Below are 19562 nucleotides of genomic sequence, written 5' to 3'. Positions count from 1 at the left end.
GAGTTTTTTTTCATCTTGTGGTAGCTGATGGGTCCAAGATCTACTTTTGGCATGATGTGTTGTGTGGGGGTCAATTATTGAAAGACGCATGTCAGAGTTATCTTCGATCACACATTTTAAGGATGGTTTTGTGGTGAATCACTATCATCATAGCCTACTTTACCTTGACCTTGTGTTTCTGCAGCATTTTGATTCTTACTCTTCCATGTCACATGATAACATGCAATGATGATATATCTTGATTTATACCTCTAACTCTTGTGGTCACAAATCTAATCTGCACTACAGTGTTTACTACTACATAATGTGTCTTAGCAGTCCAAAATGCTGTGCACCATTTTGAAGAATTCCTCGTGTTCAAAAAAATCCATTGAGTTGACCCCCCTGCGAACTCAAACTTAGTTGCAGCCTTATTGACAGAAACATGCACCTATGCTTCATTTTTTTCTGTGAAAATACAATTGTTTACATCTGAGGCCCGTTTCTTAGTTTTGTTGTAGGTTCTTAAAAGATTCCTAGAATGAGGGCTGCTACTTATGTTTAATACCAAATGGCAGTTACTACGTATTGATCTTGTCTGTCTCAAATACTTGAAAACACTTAAGATTTTTGTGTGTACAGATGTGCATACATCCATTCCCATTTGTTAGTGTCATTGGGTAATTATGAATGTTCACTTCGACTCCTTATATGATGTTTCAATATGGCCTTTGAGTGTACATCATGTTTATTATTGTTATTATGCATTCTGGAAGTTGTAGGTATTTCCTTTGTATACTCCTATGTACTTGCGCTTATGCCTATTTCTTTGAATAAAATGATTACTTATCAATAAAAAATTATTGTTATTATGCATTTGAACATTGTGAGCTAGTCTTGGTATGTTAAAGGAATTTTGGATAATGCAATGTCATATAGGAATGCCCTATTGGAACTTACAAAGATGTTGAGGGCTCTGATGAACATCTTTGCACGCCATGTTCTCTTGAACTCCTTCCCAATCGTGCTAATTTCATATATGTGCGAGGTAATATTTATATGTATGACTTAACTCTAAACTCTGTCTCTTATTTTTCTTTGAGCTTATATCTCACTTGTGAGTTCACTTTCTTCAGGAGGAGTTAGCCAGCCATCTTGTCCCTATAAATGCCTTTCTGACAAATATAGGATGCCAAGTTGCTACACGCCTTTTGAGGAGCTCATATATACTTTTGGGGGGCTCTGGCCTTTTTCACTTGCGTTGTCATGCATTATGGTCCTTCTAGCTTTTCTCTTAAATACTCTGAGAATAAAAGTGGTTGGATCAAGAACTTATCATCGGGAAAATACAATTGAACACCAGAGACATAACCATTTTCCGTACCTTCTTTCTTTATCAGAGGTACATTGGTGATTATAACAAGCATTCCTTCATTTTTATCAGAGAGGAAAAAGCATTCCTTTGTTTCAGCTTATGTATTTTTTGAGCCTGATTATATACCACTTAAACCTAGGTGCGGGGAACCAGAGCCGAGGAAACTCAAAGCCATGTTCACAGAATGTATTTCATGGGTCCCAATACTTTTAGAGAACCATGGCATCTTCCTTACTCTCCTCCCAATGCAATTATTGAAATTGTGTAAGACAAACTCTCAACTTCCAAGGGATTATGATGGCCTATTCTACTTTCAATTTCGTATTGTGATGTTCAGAATCTTTATTCCTGATAATCTCCAACTTCTTGGTATTTACTACTTACAATATGAGTCAAACTGTTATTCTGGTGTTATTGACTGCCCATAAGAAACTATTTTCTTTATGCATTACCGTATTGGAGTAGTTTTCATCCCGATGCACACTTCTTAGTGACAATATTTTATTGAACATCCATATGAAATATAATGGCCATAAGATTGCATTTGCAATTGTAAATCTGCACCAACTTGTTACATCTCATGTCTCACAAATTTATCTATCATGTGCAACCCTTCTTGGTCTGCAGGTATGAAGATGCTTTTAACAGATTTATTGATGAGATTAACTCTGTTGCTGCCTATGATTGGTGGGAAGGGTCAGTTCACATCATACTTTCAATTCTTGCATATCCTTGCGCCTGGTCTTGGAAGCAGTGGCGAAGGAGAAATAAAATTCATCGCCTTCAGGAATACGTCAAGTCTGAATATGACCACTCGTGTCTGCGCTCATGCAGATCCCGAGCTCTATACAAGGGGATGAAGGTTTGAATTTTCATGTGGAGCCATTTTTTTTGTATAATAAGTTTCACTCGGATATTCCAAAATCATATTAGGGGATCTGATATTAACTAAGAACTACAACAATACTACTGGTATGTTAGTGTTCACAACCCCGGCTCATAACCTCATTTGTGTCTGTAAGCTCTGCTGGTACACAGTGTATTGAGTTTTAGCATTGAACTGCTGGGAGTTTCTTTCTTGAATGATTTTTAGCAAGTTATCTCCATCCCTCTGACCTGGACTGTCGGTAAATGAGATGCGGGCATTTCTACAACTACTCACTGCTTTATTAAGAAAATAGCATTTAGAAATCCCTTAAAAGCATTCATTTTGCTTTCAGATTTGAATGTTCTACCAGTTCATTTACTTTATCATGGCTTTTTAAGCATGGACATTGATACAGGTTGGGGCAACCCCAGACTTGATGGTGGCATATATTGATTTTTTTCTTGGTGGCGACGAGAAGCGTTTGGACATGGTATCAATTATACAGAAGAGATTCCCCATGTGTATAATTTTTGGTGGAGGTGGAAGCTATATGTCACCTTACAATCTTCACAGTGATACATTGTTGACAAATCTTCTTGGCCAGGTCTCTTGGTTGTTTATGATCTTTTAATGTAGCTTCAAAACACTTCTTTCTCTTGTAATTATGTTGGTAGCTCTAAATACAAAGAGAAATGTACTTTTTTAAACAGCATGTCCCAGCAACTGTTTGGACTCGTTTGGTGGCTGGTTTGAATGCTCAGTTAAGGACAGTGAGGCATGGATCCATCCGCTCCGCACTTATTCCTGTTATTAACTGGATAAATAGTCACGCAAACTCACAACTGGACTTCCATGGGGTTAAAATTGAGCTGGGATGGTTCCAAGCAACGGCTTCTGGCTACTATCAGCTAGGTGTTTTGGTAGCTGTTGGTGATTATTCTATCCACAATTTGCACCCACCGGATTTGTTGGACAGAAGTGCTGATGAATCTCCAAGGTGAATTTAAATAGTTGTGCCTGCAAAATTGCTGAACCAGAGTGTTTTCTATTTCTTACAAATCCTGCAGTGCAGATTCTATTCATTTCATGACTAATATGACATAAGCCGTTAATCTTGTATTTAAATTTTATAGTGCCATATGTTAGATGGATGTAGATTTAAATTTATAGTGCCATATGGCATAAGCGGTCAATCTTCTTTCCCAGATGAACTGTACTTCAACCTTCTGTACTATGCCATGCATATAGCCGGATAAGGATCCCTTATACATATGGTATTCTACCACGTATGACTCTTACATCGCAACCATAGCTTTCAAATCAAAGGACAGATTTTAACACATTAGCATCCATTACTTCTGTCAGCCTCACATTTATCATCTTAGTATTTACCATATTTAACATATTTGAAAATAATAAATGTTGATGTTGTAAATTGCAAAAATTTAGTTTGAAAGGAAAAGATTAGGATTTCCTCTAAATCTATTTGGTAAAATACCCAAAAACATTCTAGAGGATCATTACAATTGTGTACCCTACCTTTGAAATAATTTTAAATTTTTTTCCCAGGATGGAAAAGCTGATAAATATGATCTGTCATTCTGATGGACAAATGAGGAAAAAAGAGAGAGAAAAGAAGAAATGAAACGAGCTGCACTCTGCAAAGCAAAATTATTAACAAGTATTGTCTGGATAATGCTATAAATTAGTGTAATCGTCATGATTTGGATACTAGTTTACCTGCGTAGCACAAGATTTAGCAGAATGGTTCAGGATCTAGTTAGTCCACCCTTGCATGTCGGAATAGGGCACTTCCATTGGTGTACAGCAATAGTATCCTTAGACATGGGCCTTTAACTGCAACATGTGGTGTGGGTAAATGATAATAAGACTTTTAACTTCATTATTATCTTATGCGGTTAGGATATGTATAAATTTAGCTCTCCTTCTAGACCCTAGATAGTGTGATGGCGATTATCATAGGACTCAGTTGCTGATTATTTAGTCTTGTTCATATCGTTGTTAGTCAAAACAAATCTATAGTTGACTTGTTTGGTCATTTATTGGTTAATATTTCAGGCAAAAGGTTGCATGCCCAAGAAAAAGTCTCAAGCAGCAAACTTGGGCATGTACAAGCCATGCATTATCTCTCAAAACAGTCACCGGGGGAATTAATGGAGGACTTGTAAATGATACTACGTTGAAATTTCTGGATTATAAAAGGGATTTTGCCTTTCCCCTTCATCTCTTACTGCACAATTCAAGACCTGTTGGTCGTCAGGTACTCTAATGATGATACATATATCGCCTTAACTGTTTAGTGAGTAATTATTCTATTGTACATTATCTAATACTTTAATTTCTGGATTCCAGGACAGCTTGCAGCTGCTGATCACTGTCATGATTTTGGCAGATCTTTCTGTCACTCTACTTATGTTGCTTCAATTCTATTGGATTTCTCTTGGGGCTTTCCTTGCTGTGCTGCTCATTCTTCCCCTATCCCTACTTTCCCCCTTTCCAGCTGGCTTGAATGCCTTGTTCAGCAAAGAACCTAGAAGAGTTTCGCTTGCTCGTATCTATGCATTGTGGAATGCTACATCTCTATCGAATATTGTAAGTTATACCAAGTTTGCGGTACAATTCACGAGAAACTTACCAGTTACCTTTTCCTTCTCTTCTTTTGTAAGTGCTGGTTAGAAGGACTTAAGAAATTTGGACAAATATGGAAAAATACTGACCTCAAGCCACAAGCCATACTAGATGCCATTATGATGATGTTCATAGGATTATTGCATCCTTAGGGAAACTACCTGTGTGAAAATGATTTCATCTTTTCCTACAATATTATTTTATGAAAGTAATTAATGTTTAAGATTGCCTAAATCTACATATTTACAACTTAAAATGTGTCCCATGTCATGTATAGTTTGTGATATGACCTACTCATGCTTCTTACTGTAATTGCATAATGGTAGATGGTAAGTAGTATAACAATCTATAGTTGAGAAGTTCACAGACCAATACTCTCAGATTAAACAGTGTACTGCACGTAGAGAGTTCAAAATGGATGCTTAGATAAAGCTTCAAGATCCTTAAAATTTTTTACTGTTAGTTCTTTCTAAGAATTTCCTCCAAACTGGGTTAGAGGAACACTATTAAATTACCACGTGTTCTTTGAGCATATCAAAGGTACATGTCTTTCTAATAGGATTAATGGCGTTAGATTAATATAGAGTTTTTTTTTTTTTTTTTTTATATGTTAAATGAGAATATGTTGATGGTGGACAAACAATATTAATTCCATTAAAAAATGAAAAATTCTATTCTCAGAACCCTTGTAACTGGACACACCACACACCCATGATATGGACGGCCACATTAGAGGTTTTAAAAAAATCTGGCTTGCTTCCTCCCCTTCAAGCTCGTGTTCTCTCTCTACCAAAGTCTCTCTCTCTCTCTCTCTCTCTCTCTCTCTCTCTCTCTCTCCCCTTTGGAAACTCATACTCTCTTCTGAAGCTACTCAAACTCTCTTTTGAAGGTCTGGATTCAAATCTCATATTAACTAGGAACATCAAAGAAGGAGCCCTAGATCCTTTGGCCTCGTTTGTTTTCACAACTATTCTCATGTCATCTTGTCTCATCATTACAACTTTCTCAAATTCCCACACAAAATAAAATAAACAATTTAACTTTTCCAAATCCAAAAAAAAAAAAAAATATTAAAAAAAAATATTCTAATAATATTTGATTCAACTTTTATCTCAACTCATCTCATCTATGAAAACAAACGAGGCCTTAATGCATGATTGTTTGGACCAAATACTCTCCTTGAATCTCTTTGGGCTTGTTATTGTACAATGTCCTAACCTAAATTGGTACTCTCCATTTGGTTGAAACAATCCGTGAGTTGGAGTAGCTGATAAAAATGGAGCAGCAAAGTTGATTTGGCAAGTTCGAGAGAATGATGCTGGTTGGACTTTGAGGTGGAGTTGAGTTTAGGTTTGGGAGATTTGGGGAGGTTGGGATTGGATTTTGGAATGTGGGAGAGATAGATTAGGTTAAGGAGATCGGTGGGTGTCAGGATTTAGGACTCATTAATGGGGTAGGATTTTTTTTTTTTTCCAAATAGATCCAGCATTTTTCAAATTAAAAAAAAAAAATTTCTGACTTGATGACGCAACGTAAGTGGTGTGTCATGTGTGGTTTGGAAATGGGGCCTTAGTATAGAATAACACTAAAAATATATGCCTCTCATATGCTTAGAAAAAGATAATTCTACCTTACCCATAACTTATCTTGGTCTTACATTAGGAGCTCCCTTCAAAGCAAAGCTGTTTGGGATGTTATTATAGAACTAGAACAGGTTATATATGCCTACAGACAGTAGCAACTCTTTGATCCAGAGCACAGCATCCAACTTACCCACTTATTACATGTATCTTCCCACTACTGGTGGGAGTAGCCAATCCATTGGCAAAGCTGCAATGCAATTTCCTATGTGGGGTTTCTTTTTTGTTTTTGGTGTTTGCCCGCCTCAGCCCCATCTTGTGAAGTGGACCAAGGTATATTTGCTGATTGAAGGTGGGTTAGGGATGAGATTTAATTCTCTTCAATCGAGCTCTTTTTGGTAGGGGGACTTTTCCTGCTTTATTAGATTTATTGTGGGTAACAAGTCCAAATTTTTTTTTTGCCATGATGGTGACCAATCATTGAAAAGCACTTTTACTGGGTTATTCAGAACCTTCCACTCAACAGATGTTTATGTGCCAGATCATTATAATCTCTCGCCTGATTCTAGCCATTGGTGTATCAATTTTGTTAGGGAGCCTAATGACTAGGAGGTGGATCTCTTCACATCGTTTTTTGACCTGTTGTATTCATGTCAAGGGGGACATAATGGCGAAGATAAAATTGTCTGGAGTCCATCTAGGAAAGGAGCATTCGAAGTATAGTCTTTTGCAATGCTGTGCGTGTCCAGGATAAAAATCCTTTCCCTTGGAAACTTATTTGGAGTAATGACCCTCCTAGAATGATCTGCTTCACTTCAACAGTGACCTTGGGGAGATTCTTACACTAGATAACGTGAGGAATCAGCAAACTTACGGTGACATATCAGTTCTATATGTGCAAGAAGCATGGGGAAACAATGGATCGCTTTTTCTTGTATTTTGAATATGGCAGCGCTTTATGAAATGTGGATCTATTAACATGTTGGAAAGGGTAGTTTTGTATCCACCTGTGCACGGTATTGTGGAAGATGATTGTGGATTGTCTGGAGAAAGAAATGAGCACAACTTTGAAGATTGTGAAAAGTTGTTGGGAGTTCAAGACATCCTTTCAAAACTCCCTCTTTCATTGGATAGTGGTCCAAAATTTGTGTAGATTTCCTTTCATAACTCCCTTTGTTTCTACTTCTCTAGATTTCCTAGCACTGTTTCATTTCTATGGTTTGGTGGATTTCTTGTATTCTTCCTACGTATGACAGAAACAATCTTTTTTAATATTTATGAAATCATTATCTTATAAAAAGTAAAGTTCCGTGGAAATTTGTTGTACTAAACCTACAATTTGATTTGTAGAAACAAACTATGCTGTGTAGAAAACTCGATTTTCCGTAACTTCTACTTGTTACTCTCGGAGGCAGTTTATAGTAATTGCCATTATGGAAGGACTGGGCTGCAGCAAAAATGAGAAATTGTGCTCAAGGTGTCTCTGATGGGTGTAAAAGAATTCGGCACTCAACCTATAGGCAACTACTTAGGGTTCTAGACGTGTTTCAAAAGGATCATATGTTTGATGATTGATATTCATCTGGTCGTATCAAGTATCTTTGCTAGTGTAATGTGATTAGTTCTTTTTCTGCAGGCTGTGGCTTTTATCTGTGGCATATTCCATTATGGATTTTCCTCTTTCCAGCCGCCTGACAAGCCAAGTGCTAGGAACACTAGAAGGTGAGCCATTCAACTTTTTTTACACAAAAAAACTTCATATTAAAACATTTTTAGCAGATAGCTTAAATTTCTTGCGAAAACACCCCAGGCAGAATAGCTTTTCCCTTCGAAAAACCCAGCAACTTATATTATCAACAGAATCTCAACCTGTTTTCTTTCTCCATGTATGAGTAAAAACTTAATAAAACTTCTGGTCTTATGCTCCAAGGAAATCTTTAACTTGCGAGCTTCTATCTCTCGTGGATCAAGCAGCCTCACTGTAAGCTCTGGCTTACATTGAATGGTCTTAAATGAATGGCCTATGTGCTTAGGCAGTTTAGCTTCCTTTCTTGGGTTTGTTTTATCTTAGTACTTTTTTCCCTCTTTGTTCAAATGTCTTAAAAGCTCGTTTTGTCAACTGGCTTCTGTATTTGCTTATAGGGACGATGATAAATGGTGGCTTTTGCCAACCATCCTTGTGCTGTTCAAGTCAATACAAGGTCGTTTTGTCAACTGGCACATTGCAAATCTAGAAATCGAAGATTTGTCACTGTTCTGTCCAGATCCGGATGCTTTTTGGGCGTACGAGCCGAGTTCATAACTAATGAAAAGGAGGTATTCCATTGTGAGTATCAATCTCAGCCCCTCTCTCAAATGCCGAAGGTCAGTGATCCTCTGCTTCGGGAAAGTTACAACTACATTGCTTTGTGAATATGTTGATAGTCGTATGAAAGAAGGCATCAGAGTATAGTTTCCAGTTTTGTCCACTGTAATTAATAGTATTCATAGCAACATAGAGTGCAGATTTTTATTTTTATTTTTTATTTTATTTATTTATTTTTATTTTTGAGCGATCATTAAGTGGTACTTACGTAAAGGAGATAGAGGATAGATTTCATTGTTCAGTTTTCACCCATTGCTCCATTTTCATATGATACTTTGTATTAAAAGTATATCTGTCAAACACTTGTGGCCTCTCTCTCTCTCTCTCTCTCTCTCTCTCTAGTTTTTGTTACATCACTGACCGAACAGAGTTCATCTCCAATTCCATTCAAGCTATAAAAACCACTTCCTGCAAACATTGAACGAGGTGCTTTTGGATATTAGGAGCCCAATGATGTAATCTTCATATACTAGGTATCATTAAACCTATTTATGTTTAGAATCCAAGAATTTTCATACCAATATCATATTAAGACGAATCACCTTTGCCACATTTATGATTGCTTGAATGAGAAACTATCATGAAGGATTTGGCACACGTTGTCTTGCTAGAATGTTACATTTCTTTTTATAAGTAAACGATATTATTAATAAGAATTTGCATAATCCAAGTACACAAGATGGTAAACAAGAGGTATGACCTAGTCGCAGTATTGAAAACAAGAAAACCATGTAAATTTAAGCCATTAAAGTCTATAGCTATGGTCTATAGAAATAAAATACACAAAAACAAGGATCAAAGTTCTTCTGGTGTCCGTTCCTTGTCTTCAAATGTATGATTGTTACACTTGTCATATGCATCACATAGTGCATATAGGGACTATAATCCACATGGCTTTAATTTGTGGAGCACCTCCCAAAAGTGTCCAGCTGGCCAAGAACTTTACCACTATGGTAGGCATTACCCAATTTAACTTTACTCAGCTGAACACTTCAATCAACAAGGCTCTAGTTGTCTTGTAATATAACAAGAGATGATCCACTGTCTCGTTGGATTTCTTGCACATGCAACACTAATCTAGAATAATGACTGGACTCTTCCTCAGATTATCGATCGTCAGAATCTTGACTAGGGTAGCTGTCCAAGTGAAGAAGAGTGCTTTGGGGGTGTTTTATTTCTCCAAATTCTTCTCCATGGGAATTGAGTATTTGGTAAATGTGTGAGGAACTTATAGCAGGATCGAATTGAGAATGCACCCTTACCTACAGGTGTTCACCACAACTTATCGGCTCGTTATCCATTCAGTTTCATGGAATACATTAGGCTGAAAAAAGCCTCAAAGTTGTCTACTTTCCAATCTTGGGCCGCTCTATTGAAGGAGACGTTTGATTGGACTTGTCCCCTGATCAAACCATGAGATCTGTCATTGAAGCTTCTTAATTACGTGCCACCTACAAAATGGATGAAAAAGAATCCTTTAGAGCCTCATCCCCACACCATATATCCCTCCAAAATTTATTTGAGCATCTGCACCTAGCACAAATTTAGTATGGCGAGTAAACCCCCTACCCTTGTCTAATGTGCTCCCAACTACTCCATAGGCCTTATTCACCTCTCTATCACACCAACCACCCCATAAGCTTTCGTATTTGCAATCAATCACCAATTTCCATAAGGCTTTATATTCTATATTATATCTCTATAGTTGTTTCCTAAGTAGGGCCCTATTGAAAGTTCTCATATTTTTTTTATCCTCAGCCCACCTAAAGAGATTGGCCTGCATATCTTGTCCCAACTGACTAGATGAAATTTGAATCAATCCCCCACCTCGCTCCATAAGAAATCACGTTGGAGATTTTCAATTCATGCGACCACACAAGTTGGAATTAGAAATCAAGACAAAAAAGATGTTGATAAGTTAGAGAGAGTACTCTTGATTAGAGTCATCTGGCCTCCTTTTGACAAGTACATTATCTTTCACTCTACCAATCTTCGTTCTATCTTCTCGATAACCCTATCCCAAATGGATAAAGCCCGTGAGGCAGCCCCCAACAATAGTCCCAAATATTTCATGGGAAGAGAGGTGACCTTACACCCAAGTGTGCTAGCCAATTGCCGAGTGTTGTTGACGTTCTCAACTGGCATTAACTCTAATTTATCGAAGTTCACTCTCAAGCCTGACGTTGCTTCTAAGTATGGTAAAAGTGCATTCAGTGCCCTTAGCTGATTTTTGTCTGCCTCACAAAATATTAGTGTGTCATATGTAAATAATAAATGAGATATAGTAATAAGGACCCGGTTGGGATCACCTACCGAAAATCTAGCCACAAAATCATTCATAACCATGACCAATAGCATTCTACTAAAGACCTCCATGATGATAACAAAGAGACATGGGGACAATAGATCTCATTGTCTTAGGTCACGAGAACTGCTAAAGAAACCAATTGAGCTACCATTAATCAAAATTGAGGACCTTGTCGTTGAGATGCACCATCTCATCCACATACACCATCTCTCCCCAAAACCACATATCCCCAACAAATATAGAAGGAACTCCCAGTTTACGTGATCATTTGCCTTCTCCATATCTAACTTACATATAATCCCTGTGATACTAGACTTTAATCTGCTATCTAGACATTCATTGGCTATAAGGATTGAATCCAGGATTTTTCCACCCCTTACAAATACATTTTATGGCTTCTTAATTATCTTATCCAAAGCCTCCCCAAATTTGTTTGCCAGCACCTTGGAGATAATTTTGTACACTCCATTAACGAGGCTAATGGGACTATAATCCTTCACCTTCGATGCTATGATCTTTTTCGGGATCAATGCATTAAAAGTAGCATTTAGGCATTTCTCTAACTTCCCAGTCGAGAACAATTCTTGAAACACATTCATTATATCCTCTTTCACTACCTCCCAACATGTTTGGAAAAACCCATAAAAAAGTGGTCTAAACTTGGTGCTTTGTCTTTAACCATTCTTCTTACTATATCATAGACCTCTACTTCCACAAAAGGTCTCTCCAACCAAGACACTGTTTGTGGTTTAATAGAGTCAAAACCGAGTCCACCAAGCTTTGGCCTCCATCCCTCTCATTCTATAAACAACCGTTCAAAGAAATCCACCACATGATTCCGAATCACAGGAGCCTTAATGTAGCCTATACCAGTGAAAGTTAGATATTACTCTAGGTGATCAGAAAGTATATTGACCTCAGCTCATGCCGAAAGGAAAATTATCAAGGTAAAAATTACATCACAAGGATCTCTTTGATTATCGTTGTTTGAGAAAGGGAGATAAAACTGATTACTATATCCACGACACAATCATTGTTATAATTACTTAGCATACAAGTAGCCACTTAACTTCATGGAATGCATGATCCTATATTCCTTGGCTGCTTTTTTCTCTCCGTACATGTGCGAAAAAGTTAATGTAGAAAATCTCAATTTTTTTTGTTTCTTGTTCGTTGCCAATGATGGGCGTTAGTTAGTATTAAGTTTGATAAAGGTTTCTTGATGTCTTTCACACGGGAGTTAGTGATTGAATCTAAACTTGTTTTTGTCATGACATAATGTGGTCTAGTTCGCATTATTGACAGAGGAAGAAGGTGTAAACAGGAGTTATGGTTGGGTCTGGGTACTGCACAATGGTTATGGAGGGTGTTGGAGGACTGTGCAAAGGGTGAAAGAAAAGATTATTATGCCTCCAAGAGAGAAGGTTCTCGATGCTTCGTAGCTCAGAGACGTCATAATTATCGTGGAAGATTTTTGGAGGTGGTAGTCTTTGGTGATGGGGGACGTTAAAGTGTAGTTATTATCTCGGAAGAAGTGGGGGGAAGAGGATGGTGGAGACTGAAGGAGATGGTCTTGAAAGCTTCTAAGGAGGTTAGAGAGAGGTCTGATGGAGCTGTACAGAGGCAGCCATGGAAGGAGATAGAGGGGGGAGGGAAGTCGTACAGAGAGGCTCTCGTTCCGGCAGAAAGACACGGTGTTTCAAGTCATGGGGCAGATGAGGGGGACCGTGATGGCGACGTGCATCGAGCCCCTTGGGGTCTATCACGAGAGAGGGACTATGGAAGAGACGTTTACTATATGGTGAGGGAGTTGGAAAAGGTGGTGTGGATGGTCGGGATTATTAAGGAAAGGGATGACATGAGGAGTTTTGGGGGAAACGGTGTGTTTAGAGGCTTCACAAACGGTGCGTTTATTGAGGAATTTTTTAAAAACTCACGTGGGAGGTAGAAGGGGCTTTAGGTGGGAGAAGGGTTGGGCTTTCAAGCCTGTGAGGCCCCAAGCATACACAAGGGCTCTGGCAGGGTGGGCTTTGGCAGGCCCACACACAAGCCCAGTAAGATTAAACCAGCCCGGCAAATGTGGAAGGCCCGGGCTGGTCCTGAGAAGGTTGGGGCAAAGCCCTTTGGGCCGAGGTTGATGCTGGGACGCCACCAGAGGGCGGCAGATGTGCCGGAGTGGTCGCATCAGCAACAGACGAAGCCGGCGACGGTGGAGGTATCGTCGGTGGCTCGAGCGGACCAGTTGGAGAAGCTGAAATCATCGACAGAGCCATTTTTAGCCCCTTTCTCAACAAAGAACCTGCCAATGGTCTCGGGGGTAGGAGATGGTGGCTCAGCGAGTCCCATTGAGTTGAGTTGTGTATCTATAGAGGGGGTCAGCGAGAATATAATTTCAGAGGGTATTGCAGAGATGCTTCTTCAACACCGAATGACATCTCTCCCCTGGGAACGACACAGAAGTTGCCGATGGTGTGTGTGTGTGTGGGGGGGGGGAGTTGATGGCTCGGTGAGCTCCAATGTGCAGATAAGTGGGACCCCAGAGTTGGTGGTCAATGAGAAAGGGGTAATAGGAGACTTAGCTAGTGAAGATCTATTTCTCTCTGATGAGGAAAACCAAGTGGGTTTTCTGACTGGGGAAGAGTGCCTAGAGGAGCAGTTAGAGTTCAATTTACAGAATCCCATCCCTCTAAATTTTTTTTGTTTCCAGATCAGTCAAGTGTGTCGAACTGGGTGTTTGACACTGTGAGGGATATCTAGGATTTGGTGGGTTTGAAATGTGAAGGCTATGATGAGCAATTCATGGCATTACTTACTGCCATCGAAGCGGGACACTAACAACATAGGAAAGCGGATTCAAAGAAACAACGGGGACTCAAGAGGTTAACTTGGTTGATGAACTCGGAAGGTGGGTCAAGTAGGGATAGGTCTAAGGGGAAGGGGCTGGTCTATCCAAAGTGAAACAAAAAATTGTCTCGTGGAATGTCCGAGGATTAAATGAGGCCAGTAAGTGTCTTCAAATAAGAAACTTACTGCGAGGGTGGAAGGCGGACATCATATGTTTGCAAGAGACAACGATGAAAGTTATAACGACAAAAATTGTATGAAGCATATGGAGTTGTGTACATGTGGATTGGGTTTATTTGGCTGCAGATGGGGCCTCAGGAGGCGTTCTGGTGATGTGGGACCAAAGGGTGGTGGAAAAACGGGAGGAGTTCATTGGGTCTTTTTCAGTAGCATGTTCTTTTAGGAGTGTGGCCGATGGTTTTTTGTGGGCTTTTGCAGGTGTTTATGGGCCCAATGCCAACTCTGATCGCAGATTATTGTGGGATGAAATAGTCGGCCTACACACCTGGTGGGATCTTCCATGGTGCATTGGTGGAGACTTTAATGTAACAAGATTTTCCAGTGAGTGTTTTGGCAACAGAAGAATGCGACTAGCTATGTCAGAATTTTCTGAGTGCATCTTTGAATTGAATTTGGTGGATTTACCTTTGGCGGGGGGTTCAGGTACGTGGGCAAATAATCAGACGTGGTCTCGTCTGGATTGATTCTTAATTTCCCCGGAGTTGGAAATTCATTATCCAGAGGTTTGGCAAAAGAGACTTCCTTGACTATGTTCTATTCATTGGCCTATCATGCTGGATTGTGGGGAAATTAAAAAAAGATGCAAGTACTTTAAGTTCGAAAACATGTGGTTGAAATCGGAAGGTTTTGTGGATAGGGTTAGACAATGGTGGGCTTCCTATTAGTTTCAGGGTACTCCTAGTTTTATGTTTGCGAGTAAACTGAAAGCTTTAAAACAAGATTTGAAATTATGAAATAGATAGTCATTTGGCGATATAGGGGTACAAAAGGAAAGTAAGACAAGAGATCTAGGTGTTGGAAAGGTTACAAGAATTGCAGACATTAACACAGGAGGAACTAGCCCAAAAGCTAGTACTGGTTGTGGATCTTGAAAGGATCGTCCTTTTAGAAGAAATTTTGAGGCGGCAAGAATCTAGAGCTTTATGGTTGAAGGAAGGAGACCGAAGTCCAAGTTTTTTCACAGGATAGCCAACTCGCACAGGAGAGCCAATAATATTGAGACGCTGAAGATTGATGGGGTTCTTTGTAGGGAAGAGAATGTAATTAACTCTCATGTAGTTGGTTTTTTTGAGCAAGTTTTGTCAGAGCAGGTGAGTTGGAGGCCTAAGCTTGATGGGTTGGTCTTTGATTCTATTGGTCCATTGGAAGGTAACCATTTGGAGAGGCCGTTCAAGGAGGTTGAGGTAATGGATGTGCTAAGAAAAAAATGGCTAAAGATAAGGCCTCGGGTCTAGATGAGTTTTCTATGGGTTTCTTCTAAACTTGCTGAGATGTGTTAAAGGATGACTTCATGAAGGTCTTATAGGAGTTTCACTTGGAAAGGAAAATTCAGAAAAAGCCTTAACACTACTTTCCTGACTTTGATTCCGAAGAAGGTTGGGGCTGAGGAGATTAAGGAGTTTCGACCCATTAGTCTAGTAAATGGGGTATACAAGATCCTTTCTAAGGTGCTTGCTAATCGCCTTAGTGAGGTTGTGGGAAAGATCATTTCAAAGTCCCAAAATGCCTTTGTAAAAGATAGATAGATCCTAGATGCAGTGCTTATTGCAAATGAATGTTTGGATAGTAGACTGAAATTTGGCAAGGAAGGGATACTCTGCAAGTTGGATATGGAGAAGGCGTACGACCATGTTAATTGGGATTTCTTACTCGATCTTCTTAAGAGATGTGGTTTTGGAGAGAAATGACAATTTTGGATCCATTACTGCATTTCTACGGTGAAATACTCAGTTTTGTTAAATGGAAGCCCAACAGGTTTCTTCGACAACACAAGAGGCTTAAGATAAGGAGACCTGTTGTCCCCTCTACTTTTTGTTATTGTGATGGAGGCGCTAAGCAGGATGATTTCAGCCTTGGTCCTCAACGGGAGGGTGTCAGGGTATTCAATCGGACCTATAGGAGGGGGCTCTATGAACATTTCTCATCTCTTTTTTGTAGATGACAGTCTTTTTTTCTGTGAGGCAAACCGTAACCAGGTTCAAGTATTGAAGGCCCTTTTACTTTGTTTTGAAGCATCTTCTGGGTTGAAAGTGAATCTGGACAAATCAAAGATGGTGCCTGTTAGGAGTGTTCAGAATCTAAGACAGTTGGCTAATACCTTGGAGTGCAAGATGGCCTCACTTCCTATGACATACCTTGGCCTTCCGTTGGGAGCAGCCTCAAGAGCGGCCTCCATTTGGGACATAGTGATTGAGAAAGTAGAGCGCTGCTTAGCAGGTTGGAAGAGAATGAACCTGTCGAAAGGTGAAAGGATTACTCTGATAAAGAATACACTATCCAACCTACCGACGTATTTTTTGTCCTTGTTTCCTATTCCAGCAAGTGTGGCACTTCACATCGAGAAACTACAATGGGATTTTTTGTGGGGGGAATAAGTGAGGAATTTAAATTCCACTTGGTAGAAGGTATGTAGCCCCATTTATAATGGAGGTTTGGGCATAAGAAACTTAAGAAATTTTAATCGGACGTTACTTGGAAAATGGTTATGGAGATACCATAAAGAACCAGAAGCACTATGGAAGATGGTGATAGAGAGTAAATCTCATGGGGAGGATGGTGCTCCAATGAAGTGAGAGGGGCATACGGAGTGAGTTTGTGGAAACACATAAGGAAAGAATGAGGGGTTTTCTCTCGCCATTCAAGACTACGACTAGTTGATGGAGCCATAATTAAATTCTGGCAAGGTGTTTGGTGCGGTAATGCAGCTTTAAAGGACTTATTTCCTGCTCTATTCAGGATCGCTAATGCCAAAGACATTTCAGTGGAGGAAGTGAGGGTAATAGCAGGGGGACAAATCCAGTGGAACATCAATTTCAGCTGGGCAGCAAATGATTGGGAAATGGACAGTATAGAAGCTCTTCTTAGTTTGTTGTATTCCCTTCAAAATAAAAATTAGCAGGTTGACTTTTTGTGGTGGTTACCAACTAGTAAGGGTATGTTCTCAGCTCGCTCGTTTTATAAGTCTCGTTTACAAGAACATCCTCTTCAGTTCCCTTGGAAAAAACTATGGAGACATAAGGCACCTCTCAAAGCTGCATTTTTTGTATGGACTGCCTCTTTGGATAAGATTCTTACAACAAATAATTTGAGAAAAAGAAGGGTGATCATCACAGATTGGTATTGTATGTGCAAGAATGGGGGACAAACGATGGACTGCCTCTTATTACACTGTGATATATCTCGAGGGTTATGGAACGAGGTATTTAATAGATTAGATTTGAATTGGGTTATGCCTGAGACAATTGTGGCGGCACTGGCTAGCTAGATAGATTTAAGAGGCAAGCAACAGATTAAGGCTGTTTGGAAGATGATTCCTATTTGCATCATGTGGTGTTTATGGTAGGAGCGTAATGATTGGACTTTTGAGGACAAAGAGAGATCGATGGAGGAACTAAAAGCTTTCTTCCTTAGAACTCTTTGTACTTGGACCATTACCATTAACTTTCATGGCCAAACCTTTCATGACTTCCTTGCATCTTTTGCCCCCACCTAAAGTAGGGCTTTCTTTGTAACACCTGGCTATGCCTATTCTTTTATTAATACAATTTGATTTTACTTATAAATATATATATATATATATATATATATTCATCATCTCAATAGTATTATTTCTCCTATGAGAATTAGCTACTTTGTAGAAGAACTTTGTGCATCAGTCTCTTTCTTTAAATTATAACACTCTTGACTTCTACCGCCAAGAGATCTTCTCTAGAGAAATTGCCAAGAGATCTTCTCTAGAGAAATTACTCTCTCCAACCTTGAAGCCAGCTCTCCCTTTCGCAATAATTCTTCTAGGGAAAGGACTCTATCCTCAAGGATCCTCTCTAACTCCTATAGCTCCTCTGCCATGGTTTTTCTTTCGCTCCCCTTTGTCTCCAAAAGATTGAGAGTTGCAAAGCTTTAAATCATTCTTTAAAATTTTTAGTTTTCCTGCAAGTATATAGGAGGGGGTACCATGAAACTGATAAGATTACCATCATTACCTTATCTTGTCCACAAAGCCTGTACTTTTAAGCCATATGTTTTTGAACTTAAATATTGATGCCAGCCTTGGATGCCACCGCAATCCAACAAGATGGGAAAATAATCCAACCAAAGGCAAGGAAACCTCTTCTGACACACCTCCAAGTAATTCATTTCCCAATTTGATGAGATTAGGAATCTGTCTAGTCGAGATCACGTCTGATTATTGGGCCATGGGGCTTCTCAATGAGAGGAAGATCCACCAAATTCAAGTTAAAAATACATGCTGAAAATTTTGTCATGACTAGGCACATCTGGCTACCTTCAGATCTTTCACTAGGGAACTTTATGACGTTAAAATCTCCACCTATGCACCAGGGAAGGTCCCACAAGTTATGTATTCTAGCAAGTTCTTCCCATAATAGTCTTATAATATTGTCTAAATTCAGCCCATATATACATGCAAAAGCCCACAAAAAATTATCTTCCATACTTTTGGAGGAGGAGGCCACAGTGTACTCCCCTACAAAATCTTCCATTTTCTCCACCACCATTCTACCTCACATCACTAAAATTCCACCCGAAGCTCTATTTGATGCAAGATAGACCTAATTTGCATAAGGACAGCTCCAAACACTTCATACTATATTCCTGGAAACAAATTTCAGCTTGGTCTCTTGTAAACATACTATGTCTGCCCTCCATTCTCGAAGCAAGTTTTTTATGCGAAGACGCTTATTTGCCTCATTCAACTTGTAGACATTCCAAAACACCATTTTTGGCTTTATAAAGGAGATACAATCTTGTTCCCTTTGGATCTATCAGGGTTTGAGCTGCCCTTATTGTTCAACGACCATTTGAGTCTCCTAAGCTCCCGCTGTTTCTTGGTCCTAGATTTCTTAAACTAAGAGTGACCCACCTTTATGGTGAGAAGAGCCATAAACTATTCCTCAAAGCCCACACAATGTTGAATGCCCTTTACCTTGCAGAGCACCCAGTTAGATACATTGAACTCGTTTGGTAACATACAATTCAGACGAATGCCCCATTGTGAATTCAATGACATCCCCTTCTCCTCCCTCCTCCCCCCCCCCACTAAAAAAAAAAAGATTTATGCCCTCCCATTCAACCACAATACCCACATCATTGCAAGAGATTGGAGTTATTAAATGTGTTTCAGGAACCATCTCCTCATCACTACCATCAATAGGATTGAGCATCTGAGATAACCCGTCTACAACAACATTGACAACATCATCAGTGAAATCCAGCCTCTCCTCACCCTATCTCCTTCCAATAGCATCTCAAGGTGCTCCTCAGGTTGTTGTGGAGCCTCTGCCTGAGTAAGTGGTGCTTCTAGGGTGTTTGCTGGTGTTTTTTGGCCATAATAG

General features: G+C 39.4%; 2 protein-coding genes across 4 annotated transcripts in view; both read left to right on the top strand.

Annotated features, from left to right (window-relative positions):
* LOC122280995 overlaps window positions 1-9118 on the top strand; it is a 49724-nt gene extending 40606 nt beyond the window's left edge. For all 3 annotated transcript variants that reach the window (XM_043092172.1, XM_043092173.1, XM_043092174.1), the window contains exons 14-23: window positions 919-1027; window positions 1116-1381; window positions 1494-1618; window positions 1982-2216; window positions 2638-2826; window positions 2933-3219; window positions 4302-4503; window positions 4596-4835; window positions 8088-8173; window positions 8594-9118. In XM_043092172.1, the coding sequence (XP_042948106.1) occupies window positions 919-1027; window positions 1116-1381; window positions 1494-1618; window positions 1982-2216; window positions 2638-2826; window positions 2933-3219; window positions 4302-4503; window positions 4596-4835; window positions 8088-8173; window positions 8594-8753 (1899 nt within the window). In that variant the 3' untranslated portion in view covers window positions 8754-9118. The remainder of the gene's footprint in view (window positions 1-918; window positions 1028-1115; window positions 1382-1493; window positions 1619-1981; window positions 2217-2637; window positions 2827-2932; window positions 3220-4301; window positions 4504-4595; window positions 4836-8087; window positions 8174-8593) is intronic.
* A 6913-nt stretch (window positions 9119-16031) lies between these two features.
* Window positions 16032-17104, top strand: LOC122282350. The gene is made up of 2 exons (XM_043094309.1): window positions 16032-16498; window positions 16945-17104. Exons 1-2 carry the CDS (start codon window positions 16032-16034, stop codon window positions 17102-17104), a joined length of 627 nt encoding a protein of 208 aa, XP_042950243.1.
* The last annotated feature ends 2458 nt before the right edge of the window (window positions 17105-19562 follow it).

The sequence above is a fragment of the Carya illinoinensis genome, chromosome 11, assembly GCF_018687715.1.
Source record: "Carya illinoinensis cultivar Pawnee chromosome 11, C.illinoinensisPawnee_v1, whole genome shotgun sequence".
Classification (NCBI taxonomy): domain Eukaryota; kingdom Viridiplantae; phylum Streptophyta; class Magnoliopsida; order Fagales; family Juglandaceae; genus Carya; species Carya illinoinensis.
The sequence above is the reverse complement of the archived record's forward strand: the minus strand, read 5'-3'. Positions and strand labels throughout refer to the sequence as shown.

Coding starts and splice junctions, on each gene's coding strand:
- LOC122282350 (XM_043094309.1), top strand. CDS start 16,032: ATGGAGGCGCTAAGCAGGATGATTTCAGCCTTGGTCCTCAACGGGAGG. Junction 16,499..16,944: donor ACACTATCCAACCTACCGAC/GTATTTTTTGTC, acceptor TGCTCTATTCAG/GATCGCTAATGCCAAAGACA.